At 38.7% G+C, this 19178-nt stretch overlaps 1 protein-coding gene and 1 non-coding gene across 2 annotated transcripts; one reads left to right on the forward strand and one right to left on the reverse strand.

The window, feature by feature from the left end:
* Positions 1–15177: 15177 nt before the first annotated feature.
* On the forward strand, positions 15178–16446 carry LOC113271974. The gene has a single exon (XM_026521896.1). It carries the CDS (start codon positions 15178–15180, stop codon positions 16444–16446), a length of 1269 nt encoding a protein of 422 aa, XP_026377681.1.
* A 2416-nt stretch (positions 16447–18862) lies between these two features.
* Positions 18863–18935, reverse strand: TRNAV-UAC. The gene has a single exon. It is a non-coding gene; the product is annotated as a tRNA-Val (tRNA).
* Between the last annotated feature and the right edge of the window lie 243 nt (positions 18936–19178).

Here is a 19178-nt window from a genome sequence, read left to right on the forward strand (position 1 = left end):
GTTGTTTCTCGTCCTAGTTGTACTCGCCTTAGTCGTCCTTGATCTCGCCCGAGGGCTTCTTGATACTCAACTTGTCGTCTGATGTTTCGTCTCTGAGCATGCAGGATTAATGCTTCCTCATCATCTTTCATGTCTGACGCGGTAAGTCCATCTATTTGATCATCCCTCCTTGGGGGTGAGGCGATTCTCTCCAAAGGCAATGGGTCATCGTCTCGTCCCATATCGATCTCCTCGTCCACAGTTGGCATACCCCTTGCAGCAGCTCGTGATTCCTCTGGTGGTGGATGCCCGTCACTCCCTCGCCTCGTCCCAGTTACTCCTCCTTGCATGCTGTTACTGGAGATCGTGCGGTTCCTCAGAGTTCTTCCAATCCCTGACGTGCTAGCCATCGGACACAGTGTGTTTTTAGTCCGAGAGTCGTCCCTACCTACGTCAGTGAAAACACACAACGCCTTACTTTGACCTGTTTTTGAAAAGTTTCAATAGTACGTCCAGTTTTAGAAGAAACAGGTGACTGACACTAAAACTGAGTTTCAAAAGTACGATTCCCTCTACTCTGCCATGCTGACCTCGCCAATTTTCCTTGTTTCGACTCTAAGTGTCTCCTTTTAGACGGGCATCATGCTACGTCGCTTTCAAAGTTGCACGACGTCGCTTTCAGTACCACGACTCTGCATTAACTATAATTTGTCCTACATTCCCTAGAATCCAAATCATTAACACCTAGTTCTTTTTGGGTAAAAGGTCCAAATTCGTACTTTTATGAGGTCAGCACGCCACGACAAAAACTGGACTAAGACTTATGCACTCCCTTGGAACTACAAAGGGATGTCTTCCCTTGATTCCTTGGATTCCTTCACCGGCGACCAATAATCTCGCTGTGCTGTTGTTTTGGAATTTTCCCCAGCCAACATGGAACCTCAAGCAACTTCAAACACACATCAAATATGTTATTTGGTAGTTTATGGGTATTCCGTTGTTGAACTCGCAAGACAAAAACTAAGATCAAAATACGAAGACAAGTGTGAAAAATACTATGAAAACGAAGATTAAGACACGAAAACAGACTCGCCTACAAGCAAGACTAGTCGAATGTTCGGGATCGACCCAACTAAAAATGTTTGCTAACGACTCGATCTTAACAACGAAAACTTAAGTATATCAACAGACTTCAAACCAAACGATCATATACATACTTTCACCGAGCAGAGTTCATCCCATAGCATCAACTAACATGCAAAGTGTTTTTAGGAGATTTTGGATCGTCCCCATCGGCACATGCAGTATCCAGAGAACTTAGACGTTCCCCTTAGCCGGCGCCAGAATGTAGTTTCATAAAACCACACACTACATCCAATGGTATAGAAGATGAGTAAAAACTAAGTCAAGATGTTCAACAAACATAGACACAAAGATATACGTGGTTCAGTATGATTACCTACGGCCACGGGGTGAAAGGATGAATGTTATTATTTCTTTTCTTTGATTACAAGGTGTTCTCTCCTTCTCAAATGGTGTAACTCTCAAACTCTCCTTCTCAAATATAGTGTAACTCTCAAACTCTCAAATGTAATGTTTTCCTTCTCTCCCTTTCAACTTGCCTCTCTCTCTCTCGACCTGCCCCTATATTTATAGGCCAAGGTCGACATACAAAAGAATTACAATGTTGGTCACATTACATCAATTTAGTTATTCCCTATGGGACCTTCGCTGCTCGCCCGACTTTCTGGTTTGACCGATAGTTCTTCACCCGAGGCTGAGTCTTAATCGTCTGGTTAACACGATGTCGCCCTTCTTTCTTCTCGTTCCTTTGTTTGACCATCTTCCTTCGTCTGACCGAGTGCTTTCTGATTGTTCGCCCGACCTGTCAGAGGATAAGGGTCACGTCACATCCGACAAATATTGGACCATCACTTCCGACCCACGTGATACCTCGCTCTTTGCGCCTTTTGGTTCTACCTTGTGCTTCGCCGCTCTTTGTTCTTTGGTGTATCACATTTTAGGATCTTGCCACCTAGCCTTGTGGATTATTTACACCGACAATAAGCAAATCTGCAGTGAAGGATAAGTTTAAATTCTACACTCCCTCTTTAGTTAACTCGTGTCTTAATCACGTGTTATCTTTCACTCAGTTCACGTGTGTGTGAGCTGTCAGTTTGTTATAGTTATCTTACACTGCTTTAAATATTGACAGCCTTGTAATCAGTCCTGTAATGAAAGTTACCTTTCTTTAATGAAATACATTTTACAATGTTATATCAAGAACTCTTTTACTATGGTATCAAATAGGTTAGAGTTTCAACTCGTTTCTTCGATCCTGTATTTCTTCATCTTCATTCTCTTGCTTCATTGCTTTCTGAAGGTGATTTTCAACAAAGAATTTCCTGATATGTGTTGATTTAAAGGTAATGTTCCAAAATCTTGATCTTGATTTCTTTACAAATCCGCAACTCTGTCTTCTCTCAGATCTATATTCTGTAGATTTGAACGATTCTAATTGTTTGTTTTTTAACATTCATCATCTTCCTCTCATTGATTTCTACATCTCAGTAGCTTTCAATTCTTTTAAATCGAATCTTTTGCTTTCATCTCCAAGCTTTTTCATCATTATTCTCAAATTAGATCTCAAATTCGTACTTTTCTTTCTCAATAATGGAAAATCCGACTTCAAATTCCTTCTCCAAAGTTCTTATAAATCACCTCACTCACTTTTTTACTCTCAAACTCAAAGAAGATAATTTCATTACATGGAAGAATTTACTGAGTCCGATTATTCAAAGGTACAAGTTACTGAAGTTTTTAGATGGATCTCATCCTTGTCCTGAGCGTTTTACTAAAAAAAGAAATCAAGAAAATGGAATTGAGAATCCTGCTTACTGATGTGGTTGTGAACCTATCAATAATAATTCTCTTATGCTACACAATTCTATAAAGAAGTAGTGAGGCAAGTCGAGTTCGTATCCACAGGGAGGTGTGAGTTTTAAGTTATTACTTGTAACAAATTGATGTTGTTGAAAGACACGAATTCTGAAAATTGCAAAGTTTGTAATTCAATTTATGAGATGGAATTGACTAGAGATTCATTCGCCACTACCAAACAAGATATTATTAATCATACAAGTTCCACTTTCAATAAATTTCGATTGTTAACAACTTAAGACAAGTTATAAGCTCAACTAATCTTTAGATTCCTTAAATCACAACATAGAATAAGTTCTCTAGCAAATTCTAATCAAATGAATCACCTAAAATAAGCTCTCTAGGTATAATTCAATCAATTGATAAATTTATGAATCAAGTTGCTCTTAGCGACATGTTCATAAGCTCGACACGTTAACCTAGGGTTATCTTTTGCACACTATTGCATACAAAATCCCTTTGCGACAAATAGTGCACCGCTACTTATGTAAAGATTACTCTAACAATTACGGATCAAAGTTCTTAATACTAGCATTAGAGTTGCATACGAGTTACCTAATTGCGCACTTAGATACCTAGCATACTTCTCATGGTCAAATAAAAGGTAAAAGATAATCAACAAAAGATATTTATGAAAGAATAACTTGCTTGAATTGATTAATAAAACATGCTCGGAGTTTTGAAATCCTCCCCAATCAATAAGGTTATTAGCTACTCATAGTGTTGATTTAAGCACAAAAATATATTGAAAATAAATAAGGTTCAAAGCTAAACAATTGTGAAAGCAAACCACTGTGAAAGTACACAGCAACTGCTTGCAACAAAACAGGTTCAGGAACTGTTGATTCTGCGCAGCTTTTCTTTCAAGGATTCTGTCAAACGGCTTGCAGGCATAAACTGGTGGTAAAAGAGGTAGGTTTTTGTTGTATTCTGCGCCTCCTCTTATAGCTTTCTTCTCCTGGAAAAACGTGGCCTGATCAACACCCAATAATCCCAAACATACACAAACCCTGTAAGCCTTCAATCTCAGCTATCCAACTCCCAAAACTCTCGCCAAAGTCACCTCTTCTTGGTTGTTTTCACGGCAAGAAACTCCTTCCAAAAAGGAGATAAATTGGTACCCAAGTTTGCTTACCCTGTTGGCTTCTGAATCAGGTTCAATCCAATGCCAGACACGCCTCATACATAGCCCATAAGCTCACAGCAACCAGCTATAGGGTCACCTTCTTTCACTGACCATCTGGCACCAAGACAGATTCAAAACCCACACCAAGCTCAAATAAAATCATCTCTGCCGTGAACCATGGCTAACTAGCAAGCATCTAAATGAGTCCCAGCTGCTGTCTAGAAACCCTCGTGTCAATAAAGTTAGTCACTGTATCTTCTCTGTTTTATTGGCTTTCAAGTTCTGAACCTAACTGCTGCCAATCAATCCTTACACACAGCCATCGAGACATTGCTAGCTACCTGTAGCCTTGTTCTTCTCGGCGTCTTATCGAGTCTTAACTGTTGTCGTATAACACTCACAGAACACAGTTAGCCGCACTGGAACTGTTGCACTAGTCTTCTTGGCCACATATATGAATTACTTCATCCCCCATTTCATGACAGAAACCACCAGCATCAACACTATTGCATCTGCAATCTCAGTATTTCAGCTCGAACCAGCAGTTACTACCTTTCTGACTTGGTGCTTGCTCAACATCATCTCATTCTTTGCATCTGCATCACCAGCTCAGTCTTGCTGCTCCATTTCTGACCATTCTGCAGCAAAGTAGCGTCACCAGAGCATCTCTGCACAGTAGCAAGACCACCTGCAATCCTTGTCTCAATTCTTCGAAACCACCATCAGAGCCTCTCACTGTAATTCCAATCGCAGACCCTAATTTGAACACAAGAACACCATCTCATTTCCCTGGAGAAGCAGTTCCTTGCCTCTGTCGATTTCGCATCCACCACTGCCTATTGCCACCAGACACTTCAGTTGCAGTGCAACTCAATTCCAGCTCTGCCATCACCACATCATCATCGATCCCTTTGTAAACAACCACCAGAGTCATCAACAACACATTCATTCTCTTCCTCTTTCTCCAGCTACCAATTCCAAGCCATATTCAGATTCGAAAACCCATTGTTTCACCCTCTTCCTTTCCATTCCTCTGATCTGTAAAGCAGGAACACTTAAGCTCAAAAACTTGATGGTTCAGGCATTTTTGCAAACACCCTTTGTGCGTTCTGTTGGTAATTCAGATACAACAATTTTGCCGTTGGATGAGTTCTCTTTAACCTGCAATTTCACATTCATTCCTAACCCATCATTCATGTTCATTTCGAGCTCCTGATTCTTCACATACAGCCATCAAAACCCATTTAAGCAATCAGTTCCAGATCCCCTTTTCTTTGTTGATGTTTTACTCATAATTTCTCCCGCAAATGGTGATAACAGGACCATCTTCTCATTCTCCTTCTAACTTCAGTTCACCTCTCAACCCTTGGCAAAAAACCAACAAACCCTGGCTAGAACTGACGGCAACTAGTCTTGGAGCAGCAACAGCAGGTTCCGGCAGAGAGAGACAACTTACTTCTCTGCTGCTTCTGAATTCAATTTGGTTCAAAAGAAACCTAATTTCATTTCTTTGTATTATTTCTCCACCAGCATATGTGTGCTGGGTTTGTGTGACATCCACTGAAAATGTGTGAAACTCATTTTTTTTTTTTTTTTAAATGAAATGCACTCCATGAAATGGCCAAATGACAGCCACACAAGTTCCATTTTGGTGTAACCAAATTGAAACTATGATGGGTACATGTCTTGGGAATTTTCCTGATATAAAACATTTAAGAGAAAATAAAATTAGTGGCGCTTTTCCTTCCTTTTCGCAACTTCGAGCCATGTACTTAAAAACAAAGAAAAGAAACGTAATATACAAAATTTCAAGAGAGCTAAGAAGAAAAGTGCAAGAAATCGTTATCATTTTAGACACCTATCACTTACACCGACTGGAAAGATGAAGATGCTTCCATCATTACGTGGCTCAATTCTACCATCTTTGAATCTGTAATTGCTTATTTTTCAAGATCCACTGCCTCTCATGAGTTATGGCAGAACATTGAGGAGCGATTTTCACGAGCATCTTCTACTCATTCAATACAGCTGCGCAGGACACTACTATCTCGTCACAAGGTACAAAATTTATTCCTGAATTGATAAATGATATCAAACGTATTTCTGATCAACTTGCTACTGCTGGTGAGTTCATCTCTGACAAAGAACTTTTAGTAGTAACTCTTAAAGCACTCAATTTAGATTATATTCCATTTGCAACCTCTATGCGCCATAGAAATCCTCTCGTTACTTGTATTGATCTTCACACAATCTTCTCAGTGAAGAGGCAGTTATAGGTGAAAGAATTCAGCTTGTTAAAACTGAAACTGAATTGAAGGCATTTGTGGCCAATTCTTCTAGAGGCAATTATAGAGGTTCAAATAATAACAGAGGCTCTTCTAGAGGTACAGGATATGAAGGTAGATTTCCCAATCCAGCTATCTTTACTAGAAATTCAGCAGGAAGAGGCTATACTTCTGCTGCCACACAACCTTATCAACTATGTCTCAATGATTCTCATTTGGCCCCAAATTGTCCTCAAAGATTGAACTTCTCTTATCAAGGAAAGCAACCACCAACAAACTTAAAATTATGTTAGTTGCAGCAGATATATTTGATAATGAAGAATGGATAGCTGACAGTGGTGTTAATTCTCACATTACCTCTGATGTTGCTGCTCTACAAGAGCATGTACACTTGGATTATCATTTTTTCAGAGAGTTGGTTCAATCCAAGGCTTTGGATGTTTTTTATGTGAACATTCTTGACCAGATTGCTGATATTTTCACTAAGCCGCTTCATGGTCCACGATTTGTAACTCTTCGATCCAAGCTCACTGTGATGCAGCCACCCACGAGCTTGCGGGGGGGGGGGGGGGGGGGGGGGGTATTAGCACACCCACTGAAGTGGTGCAGGATAAGCAAATCTGCAGTGAAGGATAAGTTTAAATTCTACACTCCCTCTTTAGTAAACTCGCGTCATAGTCACGTGTTATCTTTCACTCAGTTCACGCGTGTGTGAGCTGTCAGTTTGTTATAGTTCTCTTACACTGCTTTAAATACTGACAGCCTTGTAATCAGTCCTGTAATGAAAGTTACCTTTCTTTAATGAAATACATTTTACAATGGTAGATCAAGAACTCTATTACTATTATGTAAGTCTTCTGATTCTAAGTGACACTGATATACTATTTGATCAAACTCATTTTGTATTATATCTAATAATAATTAGATCAGTTTCTTGTTAGTTAAAGCACAAACTTGATCTTGATATTATTTTTTTGATCAAACCGTTTCCCCCAGACCGCTTGGGCTGAATTGGCACATTTCAGAGTCAAGATTAAATAACTTTAAGATATAGATGATTTACGGCATTATAAAGTGATCTGCAGTTCTGCACCAGCAAAAGTCTTTCTTAGATATAATTGATAAGCATTACTCACCGTGGAGTCCTCTTGTGGGAAACAACTAAGGAGTTTACGCTTAAGTTCAATTTGGAACCCAGCAAAACAACACACCCAAGATCAAATTTGTGTATAAAATCACAGTTGTTATCAAACTGAATCATTAGAATACATCCAAATCCAATAATAATCTAGCTGTACTACCACTACACAAAAAAATAAAACAAAAAAATCCAGCAGTAACAGAAACCAGAAAGAGGGTTTAGATCAAATCGGTATAATCATTTAGAAACAATTGTCATACAAACTTCATCATCTATATTACTCAATCGTCGAATACAAAATATTGATTTCATTTCACTAAATTGACGCCTATTTTTTATATTCAATCCTAGATCATCAATAATTCCAGAGTACATCCTCTATGTTACTTAGCACACCACCTGCAAAAAATTTAGTGTAGCTTTTAGGAGAGCTAAACTTGAGACTGGGGGATTCCAAAAAGTGCAAGTCTACTTGAACAGATACGTCGGTTTCCCTTAGAGGAAATATATGGTATATCCCTAGATTCATCTTCAGGATTTACAACTGAACGAGTTCAGGATTTGCTTATATAAAATTAGCCTTTGGGAATACCAGTAGATCTTATGTAATCGTATCCTCTTGTATAGATTAGATGTATGAATCATCCCAACAATCTATCTCTAGAAAAACAAAATCAAAAGGTTTTTAGAGATTGAAAGTCTTTAAGTCTGAAAGACAAAAACGCCGAAGAGATTCAGATCGGAAATTTGCTGTTTGGTCCTAAGCCCATTAAGTTAGTTATAGTAGGGTCCAACCGGGTTTTAGACTTATCATTAGGTCCATAGTTATTTGAAACTAGCAAAATGACTAGCTTACCCTAGAACTAAATACGTGTGAAGAATGCACCACTATCTTTCACGTACAAAAACTGCTGAAACGGCCAGAAACACGTTTAATAAATTTTAACTTCACATAGAGAATTCAGAGAGAATCAAAACGAGTGAGATATAAACAGATCTCAAAATTCATTCTCAAAAAGAAAACTAAACCCAAACTCATTCAGAGATTTTGCAAAAAAACGATTCTGATTCAGACAAAAACCGTAAAACCTAGATTATGATAATGGTTACAAGAAGAAAAATCAAAAGAACAATCCAAGAAGAAGAAACAATAATGGATGATAGCACTGCTCCTAGGTCATCAGAAGACGATTCAAGAATTTCAAGACGAAAATCAACGAGGAAAAAAAGTAAAAAGGTTGTAACACCAAAATCAAAGAAGAAAGCTGCTAAAAGTTTATCGGACGATGAATCTCCAAAAGTACTAAGCCGAAAAGGAAGACAACAGAGTAAAAAGGCACCAAATCAGAAAAAAGGTACTATTTCTAACACTTTTATTATGTTTTTGTGTTTCTGGTACATAGATCCACCGGTACATATGTGAGGTACTGATGAAAAATTGATGAATACCCATCATAGTTTACATGCAACTTCTACTTTGTGTGTTTAGCACTTAGAATTGGTAGTATATAACTAAAAAACTATAGAATAATAATCAAAAGTGATTTCCAATGTGATTTGTTTGTTTTCTGATACATAGAACCACCAGTACATATGTGAAGTAGTGATGAAAAATTGATCAATACCCATCATAGTTTATATGCAACATCTAGTTTGTGTTTGTAGCACTTAGAATTGGCAGTACATAACTAAGAACTGTAGAATAATAATCAAAAGTGACTTCCAATGTGATTTGTTTGTTTTCTGGGACATAGAACCAACAATACATATCTGAAGTATTGAGGTTTTCTCTTTTTCCAGTACATAAGTCCAATAGTGAATGGGTAACATTGTTTATGTGTTTATTTATCATTGTCACTACATAACTGAAAAACTGTTGACACAATGATCTTGGATTGTCAGTACATAATTAAAAAATTGTTGAATAACAGTGCGTGGCATGCCTATATTTTCAATTCTGAGACATAGCAGTGTTTATGTACTCTAAATTCAATAATTTCTTTATTATGCATCAACTTGTTTTTTTCCTTTATGAGATAATGATCCTTGGATATGCAGTACATAAGGCAAATACTGATTGCTTGTGTTTCATAGATGATCAATGTGCAGTCCATAAATGCTATACTGAAACAAAACTAATTAAATTTTGCAGGTAAGGTTGTGCCAAAATCTGTTAGGAAGTTGTATAAGTTTGGTTTCACATCGTTACATAGCCTGGTTGCCAGAATGAAGGCGAGTAATTATACATTGAGTGAAGCCCAGTTACAAAAGATAGGTGAATCTTTTTATGGACAGATTTTCTTAATGTTCTGGCACACTAAGTACACAGAAAAACATTGGGAAAAGTTAGAAGGTGTTGTTAAAAAGTACTTGCAGTGTTACAGAAGGGGTCGACTAAAGAATGAGCTCACATTTGAGTTTGTTAGAAGAGGTGAAACACACATTGTCAAGTCGACACCAGAAAAAATGGGTGTAATGTTTCGAATGCCAAGAATGGCAGGAAGAAGAACTGATGACACCTTATTGATGGGAGGCGGTGGTTGGAGAAAGAAATCATTCTACATCAGACACTTTGGAAAGAGCAAGAACGTTACAGGACCAATGCTACAGAATGCGATCTTGAAGCTGCTCAATCGTATTGGAAGAAAGAAGAAGAATGCAAAAGATTGCAATTCTGAATCTGAAGGTGGCGAAGACAGTGATGAAGAAATTGATGATGAAACCGATAATGAACAAGTACAAGATAGTGAGGATGATGAAGATATTGAGCACAGGATACCAAGAGTAGAAACTGAATAAACTATGGAAGATATGGTGAAGCTACTATGCCTGTTTATGTGTATTACTTTGTTTTTTACAACAAAAGATGCTTATAAACTTACAGAAAAGTACTTTGGTTTAGTTGATGATCTCGAGAAGTCAAAGAATGTATCTTGGTCTGACCTGATACATAGTTTCTTAGAGAAAAAAATCAATCAGAACTACAACACTCCCGAGGACATCACTGGTTGTGTCGTCTATTTGCTGGTATGATTTTGTAGTACGAGCTTTTAAGATTCTATATTTCTTGTACTGTCAATTTAAGATTCTATATTTGATTCTATTGTTGTTATTTCGTTACAGATGTTGTATGTGGAGCATACTCACTTGGTGAAACCACTGACGTTACCATATGATCGATACTTGTCGAGAGCGGCAAGGTGGAACATCAAAGAAATATTTGTTGAGTTTCTAAAGGATATGGAGACTTCGGGATACACAGTAAGCCTCCAAGAAAAACCAGTATATATTACTAGGATAAGTTTTACATAATTATTCTTTCTTGTCGTTTTGATTTAGGAGACAATGATGCACCAGTACATATTTCAAAAACTAATTAAAGTGGGTCCATAAAATATAATTATTTATTTTTTCATACATGAAATTATTTGTTGTTTTAACACTATCAGAAAAGCAGTTTTATGTTAGACCACATGGTCCAATATCGCAGGATTTTCAGAATGGAGGGCCTGCTTCCTTACCTGATGGAACTCCAAGTAGTCAGGAACAACACAACACTAATCTAGACGTTAACACCAACGTAAAGAGAAGAACATGAGGTAGTTAGAAAGATGCAAAAGCATCGAGAGACGCAGCCCAACGAGCATTAGAAGGAGGTTCAAGCGATTAGAACTATGCTGATCACAAGGAATTCAAGATGCATATTGAATCAGATATATCCAGGGACCGTGGTATTGCTATAAATAATCGACGAAAAAGTCGTCTTTCGCGAGAACAATACTACAGGGATTGTAAGCTATGCAAGTTACTCTTCTTGAACACTTCAATAATGAATGAACGACAACTTGCCGCATGGACTAAGGAAATGGATGCGGCCGAACAACAACAAGTTGCGGTTAAACAACAAGAAGTCGCTGCCTAACAACAACAAGTCCCTCAACAAACTGGCCAGTATGTGAATGCGGAAGAAGATGAAGATGATGCCTCAGAAGTGAACGAAGATGAATACAGTCTTGCTAACTCATTTTAATTCTTATTTAGTTAAGTACAATTTAATTGTACTCGTTTATTTAAAATTCCTTTTAATATAATTGTCTCAATTTTAATTTTCAGTGTAGTTGTTTAAACAAACAACTTTAAATTAAAAAAAAATTAATTAAAATAAATAACAACACTAAAATTGAAAATAACACTAAATTAAAAATAACATCTGCCCGCCTCTGACTCTGCCTCTGCCTCTCACTCTCACTCTCCCCGCGCATCGTCTCTTGCTCCTTTTAAAGCCCAAATGTGCTTAGTTAGATCTTCTCTTAGTTGTCCATAGATTTCCCGGTTTTGGAGATTGTCAGTGGCAAGTCTATATTCTCTTGCTGGACGCCCATGCTCCACCACAAGATTCGGCACCAAATCTTCATCTAAAACTCGTCCAGGTTGGGTCACGCCTGGTTTCTTCAATGACCATGTTATGCAGAATGATACAAGTTAGTATATTTTTCTTCATTTCTTGAAGATCAAAAAAGCATGTCGGCCTAGCTATGATGGCAAACTTCCTTTTCAGTATGCCAAAAGAACGGTCAAATCCTTTCTTTGTTGGGTGTTAAAGTACTTCATATCCTTCGAAGACGTCGGTCCAAAACCTACTCGTTTATAAGCTTGAACCATAGTTGACCATTATGGATAGATTCCGTCTGCTAGATAATAACCTTGAGTGTGGTGATGACCATTGATGGTGAAATTACAGTGCGACGCGATCTCATTCTTAAGATCTTCAAACAGTGGTGACTTATACAAAACGTTGAGATCGTTATTTGAACCCAGGTGTCCAAAAAAGGCATGCCAAAACCAACAATCATAGCTAGCTGAAGCTTCCAAAATTACAGTTGGTTTTGGATAATGACCCTTATATTGGCCTGCCCATTCAACTGGACATGTATGCCACGTCTATTGCATGCAGTCAAGACTACCTAACATTCTTGGAAAACCCCTCGTGGTGTTTTCTTCAGTTATTCTTTGAACATCTTCCTAAGTAGGCTTTCTTAAAAAGGTTGGACCAAAATGCTCGACTATTGTTTCGTAAAACAATTTGAGATACCTAAAGGCGGTTGTTTTCCCAATACGGATGTAATCATCCGTGGAATCCGCTGGAATCCGATAACATAGTATACGGAGGGTTGCAGTGACCTTTTGTTCGGGACTAAAGCCTCGTACATGTAGTGCACCGTACTGATAATTAAACAATTAAATCTTGTACCTGGCAAAGCTCGGCAATAATCCTTTGCGTCAAGTTGCGTCCCATGCGGAATCGTCCCTGAAAATCCTCATCGGAATAGACACAATCATGATTAAAATAATCATGCATCATCTATTCGTGGTAAAAATGTCGATCTCTCCACGTCCATCTTCTAGTCGCGACTTCATATGGCTCTAAAGGCTTTGGTATGATTCCGGATTGTAATTGCAACATAAAGTTTCGCCTTCTTTCTGTCTTGATTTGCATCTTTATCCATTTGACGCCAAAACTCCATACACATTTCTTCCTCTTCTTCATACAACATTTCATCCATCTCCATATCTTCCTCAGAGGAATTGAAATCAGAATTCATGGTTGAAAAGTGAAAGAAATTGAAATTAAGAAAAGATTGATCGGATGAAAGATTGTTGTGAATTTGTAAGATCAAACTCGAGCTGTATTTATGGAGGTAGAAACTAGCTGTTCCGGTGACCGTTTAAAAGTAGTCATTGGCGGCTCTGCTACGATCGCTGGCGTTTTTGACTGGAGCAGCAGCGTTGGAACTTCGAGCACTAGGGTCTGAACGACGTGCGCCAGCGCTGGAACTTCGTCCGCGCGTTCAACGGTCAACCTCCCAATGCTTTTCCATAGTGCAAAATCCTATTTGGCCATCCACCTGGCTCAACAAAAAGTTTCAATTGAACATTACCATAGGAATTGTCCTTAGGAATATCAATGCGTGTACTGTTGGTGCAGATGTGGTTAGAACAGCTATCGGTCCAAGAGGAATGGATGAACTTATTCATGATGATAGGGTAATACTACTATACCTAATATACCTACTGATGGTGCTACTACTATGAAACTACTTGATATACTACATCCAGCTGCTAAAATCCTTGTTGATGTTGCTAAATCTCAAGATTCTGAGGTACACTGCTAATCCCTTTGAAAACCCCTAATATTATTTTACTCAAGAATACCAAGTTTGGTAGTTTAGAAGTAATTTATTTCAATTTTCATTATTATCGAACAACTTATGTGTGATTATGTGTAATTGAGGAAGCGAGAATTTCCTTTCCCACTCTCCTATCTATTACCACATTTTAAAACATGTTTGGAAATGATAGACTATATATGATTATGGACTTAAAAAAGATCAGTAACAGGATGGTTTGAGATGGAGGAGAAGCTGGTGGTCGGTGGGTGGAGATGGGTAGAAATTGGTGGTCGGTGGGCGGATAAGCAGCAAGAATTTAAGGTTGTATGTGGGAAATTTTAGAATATATTTAGGTGGTAAGAAGGATATTTAGGGTGGCCACTCTTCTCTGATTCATTCATTTTTTGAAGGGAATGTTCAATGTTTAATTAATTTGTTTGTTCAAAGTGTGATGCTTTCATCTATGATATGAAGAAGGCACAAGCCTAATGATAAGGTGCTTTCAAGACTATAAAGCAACAAGTCTGGATATTGGAAATTCAGTGAAGAAAGTTTGTATACTGTAAAGTAATTTGAGACATTTTTGAAGAAAGTTTGTTTCATGATCCTATGCTTAGGCTGGGGTTGTGCGATCGCAGAACAGTGATCAGATTTACCTCCCTGTCTTAGTTCCAACGCAGCCCGACTAGGTTTAACGACCATCATATTTTTTGGCCTTCTTTTCACAAAATAACGCCTTCTTTAGAAATTAAAATTTCATATGTGGCCTAGTTTTGATTAACCGGCACAGGCACATTTAATCTTAAGTTTGTTAGTTCTGAATCAAATTTGGATGTCCTATTAAAGACGAGCAACTAAAAGAGAACACGGTTCGGTTTCCAAAAAAAAAAAAAAAAAAAAAATGAAGCTCTTTTTTACAGACTGTTTTCTACTGTGAACAAGTTAAGCAGTGCCTTGACTGCACTGTACTACAACTGCACTCTCTCTCTGTCTGATGCTTTTCTTTTTGTTTTATCTCCCAACCTCTGTTTCAATTGTATGTTCAGTCCCATCAAGAAGACTCTAGACCAAGAAGAGGTGTGTCAAGTAAGGTAGTTTCATTCTGGGGTTGTTTTTTCTTCCTTTTTAAAAAAAAAATTAAAAATTAAAAGGTTCTGCTGAAGAGATTATACAGTGATTACCAATACATTTGGGCTGAAGCTTCACCATTCACAGAGACAGAGTCAGCTTCACCATTAATTTGAAGGGTTTTGCTAAAGAGATTTTAGCTTCACCATTCACAGAGTCAGCTATTGGCAAAAAGTTTCAATTTCTTCTTCAAAATCTGCGCTGCTGTTCTCTTTACTCATTTTCAAGGCAACAAACAAGTAAGTGAAGAAAAGACCCTCTTTTTTTAATCTTCAATTATCAATTTCTGTGTCAAATTTTGTGTTTATTTTAGGCCTGTAAAGGGCTTTCATTGATTGGGTGTTGTTCAATTTTTGTAGGTTTATTGGTGAAATTTGAGTTTGAAAATTCTGCAAGTACTTGACAACCATGGATGTCTACAAAATAAAACTAGAAAAAGGATTAGAAATGCAGCCGCCTCCAGTATTCACACCAATGATTTGTAATGGTCAAGGAAATGTGCAATCGAAAGAAGCTGCAATTGTCACCGAGGGAGATGAATTGGCTGACAACTGCAACAATAATGCAGAGGAAGCAGCAGCAGATGATGATAATGACCTATGTGAAGAAGAAGAAACTGAACCAGGATCAAGAACTATTGAAGTTCCAGATCCAGAATTTTATGACTTTGACAAGGATAGGAGTGAAGAATGTTTAGCAGCTGATCGGGTATGGGCTATTCGTGACAGTTTAGATGCCATGCCAAGACTCTATTCTCTAACCAGAAGAATTTATACGCCATTCGAAGTGAACATAGTTTGGTTAGATTTCGTTCCTGCTGATCAAAATGAGACAGATTATGAGACTTGTGAATTGCCTGTTGCTTGTGGGAAGTTTGAGCATGGTTATACTGATACCCTTGATAGTATATGTACATTTTCTCATAGGGTTTTTTGTGAAAAAGAAGGTAGAATTGCTTATAAGATCTGTCCAAGGAAAGGTGAAATTTGGGCACTATGGAACATCTCATGGAACTCAAAATCCGAAAACTACCGAGAGCACGAGTATGAATTTGTGGAGGTCCTGTCTGATTATTCCGAGGATGTGGGTGTTATGGTTTCCTACCTAGTCAAGATAAAAGGATTTGTGTGCATGTTCAAGCCGGTTGGCGTGGATATAATTCAGATACCGCCCGAAGAACTTGTAAGATTCTCGCATATGGTTCCTTCATTTAGAATGACTGGTACAGAACGAGAAGATGTCCCTGAAGGTTATTTTGAGCTTGATCCTGCTTTCCTGCCAACGAGTATCTTCGAAGATGTTTCTGACAATGTCATTGCTGCTGAGGGGGTTCCTGCTTCAGTACCTTCTTCGACTACAAAGCCTTGTGAACATCCAGAATCCGAATTTTATGTATTTAGCGTTGACAAGTCTCATGACAAGTTTCTAACTGGTCAGGTATGGGCACTGTATGGCGAGTTAGATAGCTTTCCCAAGTACTATGCTCGGATAAATAAGGTTGAATCATACCCAAAGTTCAAAGTGCACATTCAATGGCTTGAAGAAGGCGCCTCACCAAAGGGTGTGATTCAGTGGCTTGACAATAGAGTGCCCACATGCTGTGGAATTTTTTCTGGCGGCCTGACAAAGGAGTTTGATGAAACTACTCGTTTTTCTCATCTTGCGGAGGAGCAGTAGCTAGGACGAGAAACAAGTATGCAATTTATCCAAGGGAAGGCGAAGTGTGGGCAATATTCAGGGAATTCAGTTCAGAATTGTCTACTTCTGACCTCCAGACGTGCCAGTACGGCGTAGGAGAAGTTAACAAGGTGAACCCCTTCAATGGCACAATCAAGGTGTTAGTTCTGGAGAAGGTTCCTGGTTACATGACGGTTTTTAAGATTCAGAGAAAAGCAGGTGAATCCATACTGGAGATACCACGCTGTGAGTTGCTTAGATTCTCTCACCAAATGCCTGCATTCTGTCTGACTGATGAGAAGGAAGGAACGTTGCGTGGATGCTGGAAGTTGGATCCGTCTGCGATGCCTGTTTCATTATCTGATTTGGATACCTCCATTGTCTGCAAAGAGACTTCAATTTTAGACCGGGATGCTACTACGGAGATGGATTCTAATGGTGTGGGAACCAACCCTGGCATTGCCGCTGAGCAAAGACCCCTGGAACCTTCTCATTTGGACAAATATGAAGTTCGAACAAGGTCTCAAAAGTCAAAGAAGAGAAAAACCTCTGAGCTAAGCGCCATGGATGAAGTAACTCACCTACAAGGATTACAAATATTGTTTATCATAGGAGGCGAGCTGAAGGAGCATCTGGCCGACCTCTGGATAAGTGTAATGCTGCCACTGTATCAGATGGCATGAAACGTTGTGATGGTTCCACTTTGGGCAGTAAAGACGCTGCTGCTCACACTACGGAGATGAGTCTACATGGTGTGGATGCCATGCCTAGCAGTGTGAATGAGCAAATTCAGGTCCCCTCTCCACCTGCTCATTTCAAGATGTCTAAATTGCCAGAAACAGAATTTTGCAACTTTAATGATGGGCTATCTTCTGAGATATCATGTGAAGGAGCTCCTGCACGACATGTGGATAAGATTATGGTTGACGCCAATCTATCAGACGGCCTTGCATGTTGTGATGGTTCCACTTTTGGTAGTAAAGATGTTGCTGCAGCTGCTCATTCCAAGGAGATGAGTCAAGATGGTGTGGATGCCATACCTAGCAGTGTGAATGAGCAAATCCAAATCCCCTCTGCACCTGCTCAGTTGAAGCTATCTGAAATTCCAGAGACACAGTTTTGCAACTTCAATAACAAGCGATCTCCAGAGAATTTAAAGACTGGTCAGATATGGGCTTTGTACTGCGAATTGGATGATTTGCCTAAGACCAATGCTCGGGTAGAGAGTGTTGAAGTGTTTCCAGTATTTAAAGTCACTGTTAAGTGGCTTGAATCATGTCATCCACCAAAAGGCGCTATTTCATGGATTGACAAGGGAATGCCAGTGTGCAGCGGAACATTTAAGGTTGCATTTGGGGAAGGTGTTGCCTTTGAGAATTCCATTTCCTTTTGTCATCAGTTAAATGGGGAGCCATCTGGTGAAAACATACACACAATCTATCCAAGGGCAGGGGAAGTGTGGGCACTATACAGTAAATTCTGCTCTGACTTGATGTGCTCTAACCTGAAGGAATGTGAGTACTAGATGGTTGAAATCTTAGAGGTAGTGGATGATCGTTGGATAATCGTTTCACTTTTGCAAAGTGTGACCGGTTTTAAGACGGTATTCAAAGCTAAAGAAAGAGAGGCACTTGACTCCATTATTGCTATACCATGGGTTGAATTATACAGATTATCTCATCAAGTTCCTTCTTTCATGTTGAAAGAAGCAAGATATGGTGAGTTGCGTGGCTGTCTGGAGCTCGATCCCAGATCAATGCCCCATTTATATTCTTGAAACTGAAGTTGAGCATGTTGGGGTAGGCTTTATCCCTGTGAAGAAAGTATTCGCTTTATGATCTGACATTGGTGCTTGTTGACAACTGGTTTTCTCTGCCAATAAGCATCAAAAGAGCTTGCCTTGTTGGGCTATAGCATTCTGGATTGATTTACATTTTTTTTGCGTAGCTATAGGCCTGAAAAGTATTTTTGTTTTGTGGAGCTTGATAGAGTTGTATTTTGGCATTGTAGATGTCAGAGCAGTCACACTCTGTGCTTGCAGAAATATGCATGTTTGTAGTTATTTTGCTTCCATCTGATAGAAACGAATAGGCAAAGATGTTTTTGGGATTCATGTACAATTTGTTTTTCCAATATAGTTTTTAGGTTATGAACTTCACTCATGAGATTTACAGGTGAACAACTGAAGATCTAGTTGGGGTGCTGGGTAATAATCTGTAAACATGACCTATTGACATGCCAGGTTGTTTCTTAAAGTAGTGAAAGTGAGAACTTTCCAACTGAAGATCTAGTTGCTCAATGCTATGCTCTTGCTCTCCTGCATATGGATGATTTAAAATCTTCCGCATTAGCCAGGTAAGAATTAACAACAAAATAAAAGTTGCGTAACCAGATGCAAAAACAAAAGAAAAACAAATGTCCAAGCCCGGGTTCGAACCGGAGACCTTTTGCGTGTAAAGGAAACGTGATAACCACTACACCACTCAGACATGATCTGTCGACGTTGATATTAAATATTAGTTACTCTGATAAACAAACTAATTGGACGACCTCCAGCAAATCCTAACCTATTCTAATACTCCCTCGGTTTCTGGAAAATTATTCTCCAAGTTATGCGATTAATATAACGATTCAAATTCATCACTGTCTCACTTTTATGCTTGTTAGTACCATTAAAAGGAGTGATCGATCAAATGAGTTTGCCATCTAGCTTGATAGTTATCTTGCATGAG

Source organism: Papaver somniferum, chromosome 1 (genome assembly GCF_003573695.1).
Source record: "Papaver somniferum cultivar HN1 chromosome 1, ASM357369v1, whole genome shotgun sequence".
NCBI lineage: Eukaryota > Viridiplantae > Streptophyta > Magnoliopsida > Ranunculales > Papaveraceae > Papaver > Papaver somniferum.

Coding starts and splice junctions, on each gene's coding strand:
- LOC113271974 (XM_026521896.1), top strand. CDS start 15,178: ATGGATGTCTACAAAATAAAACTAGAAAAAGGATTAGAAATGCAGCCG.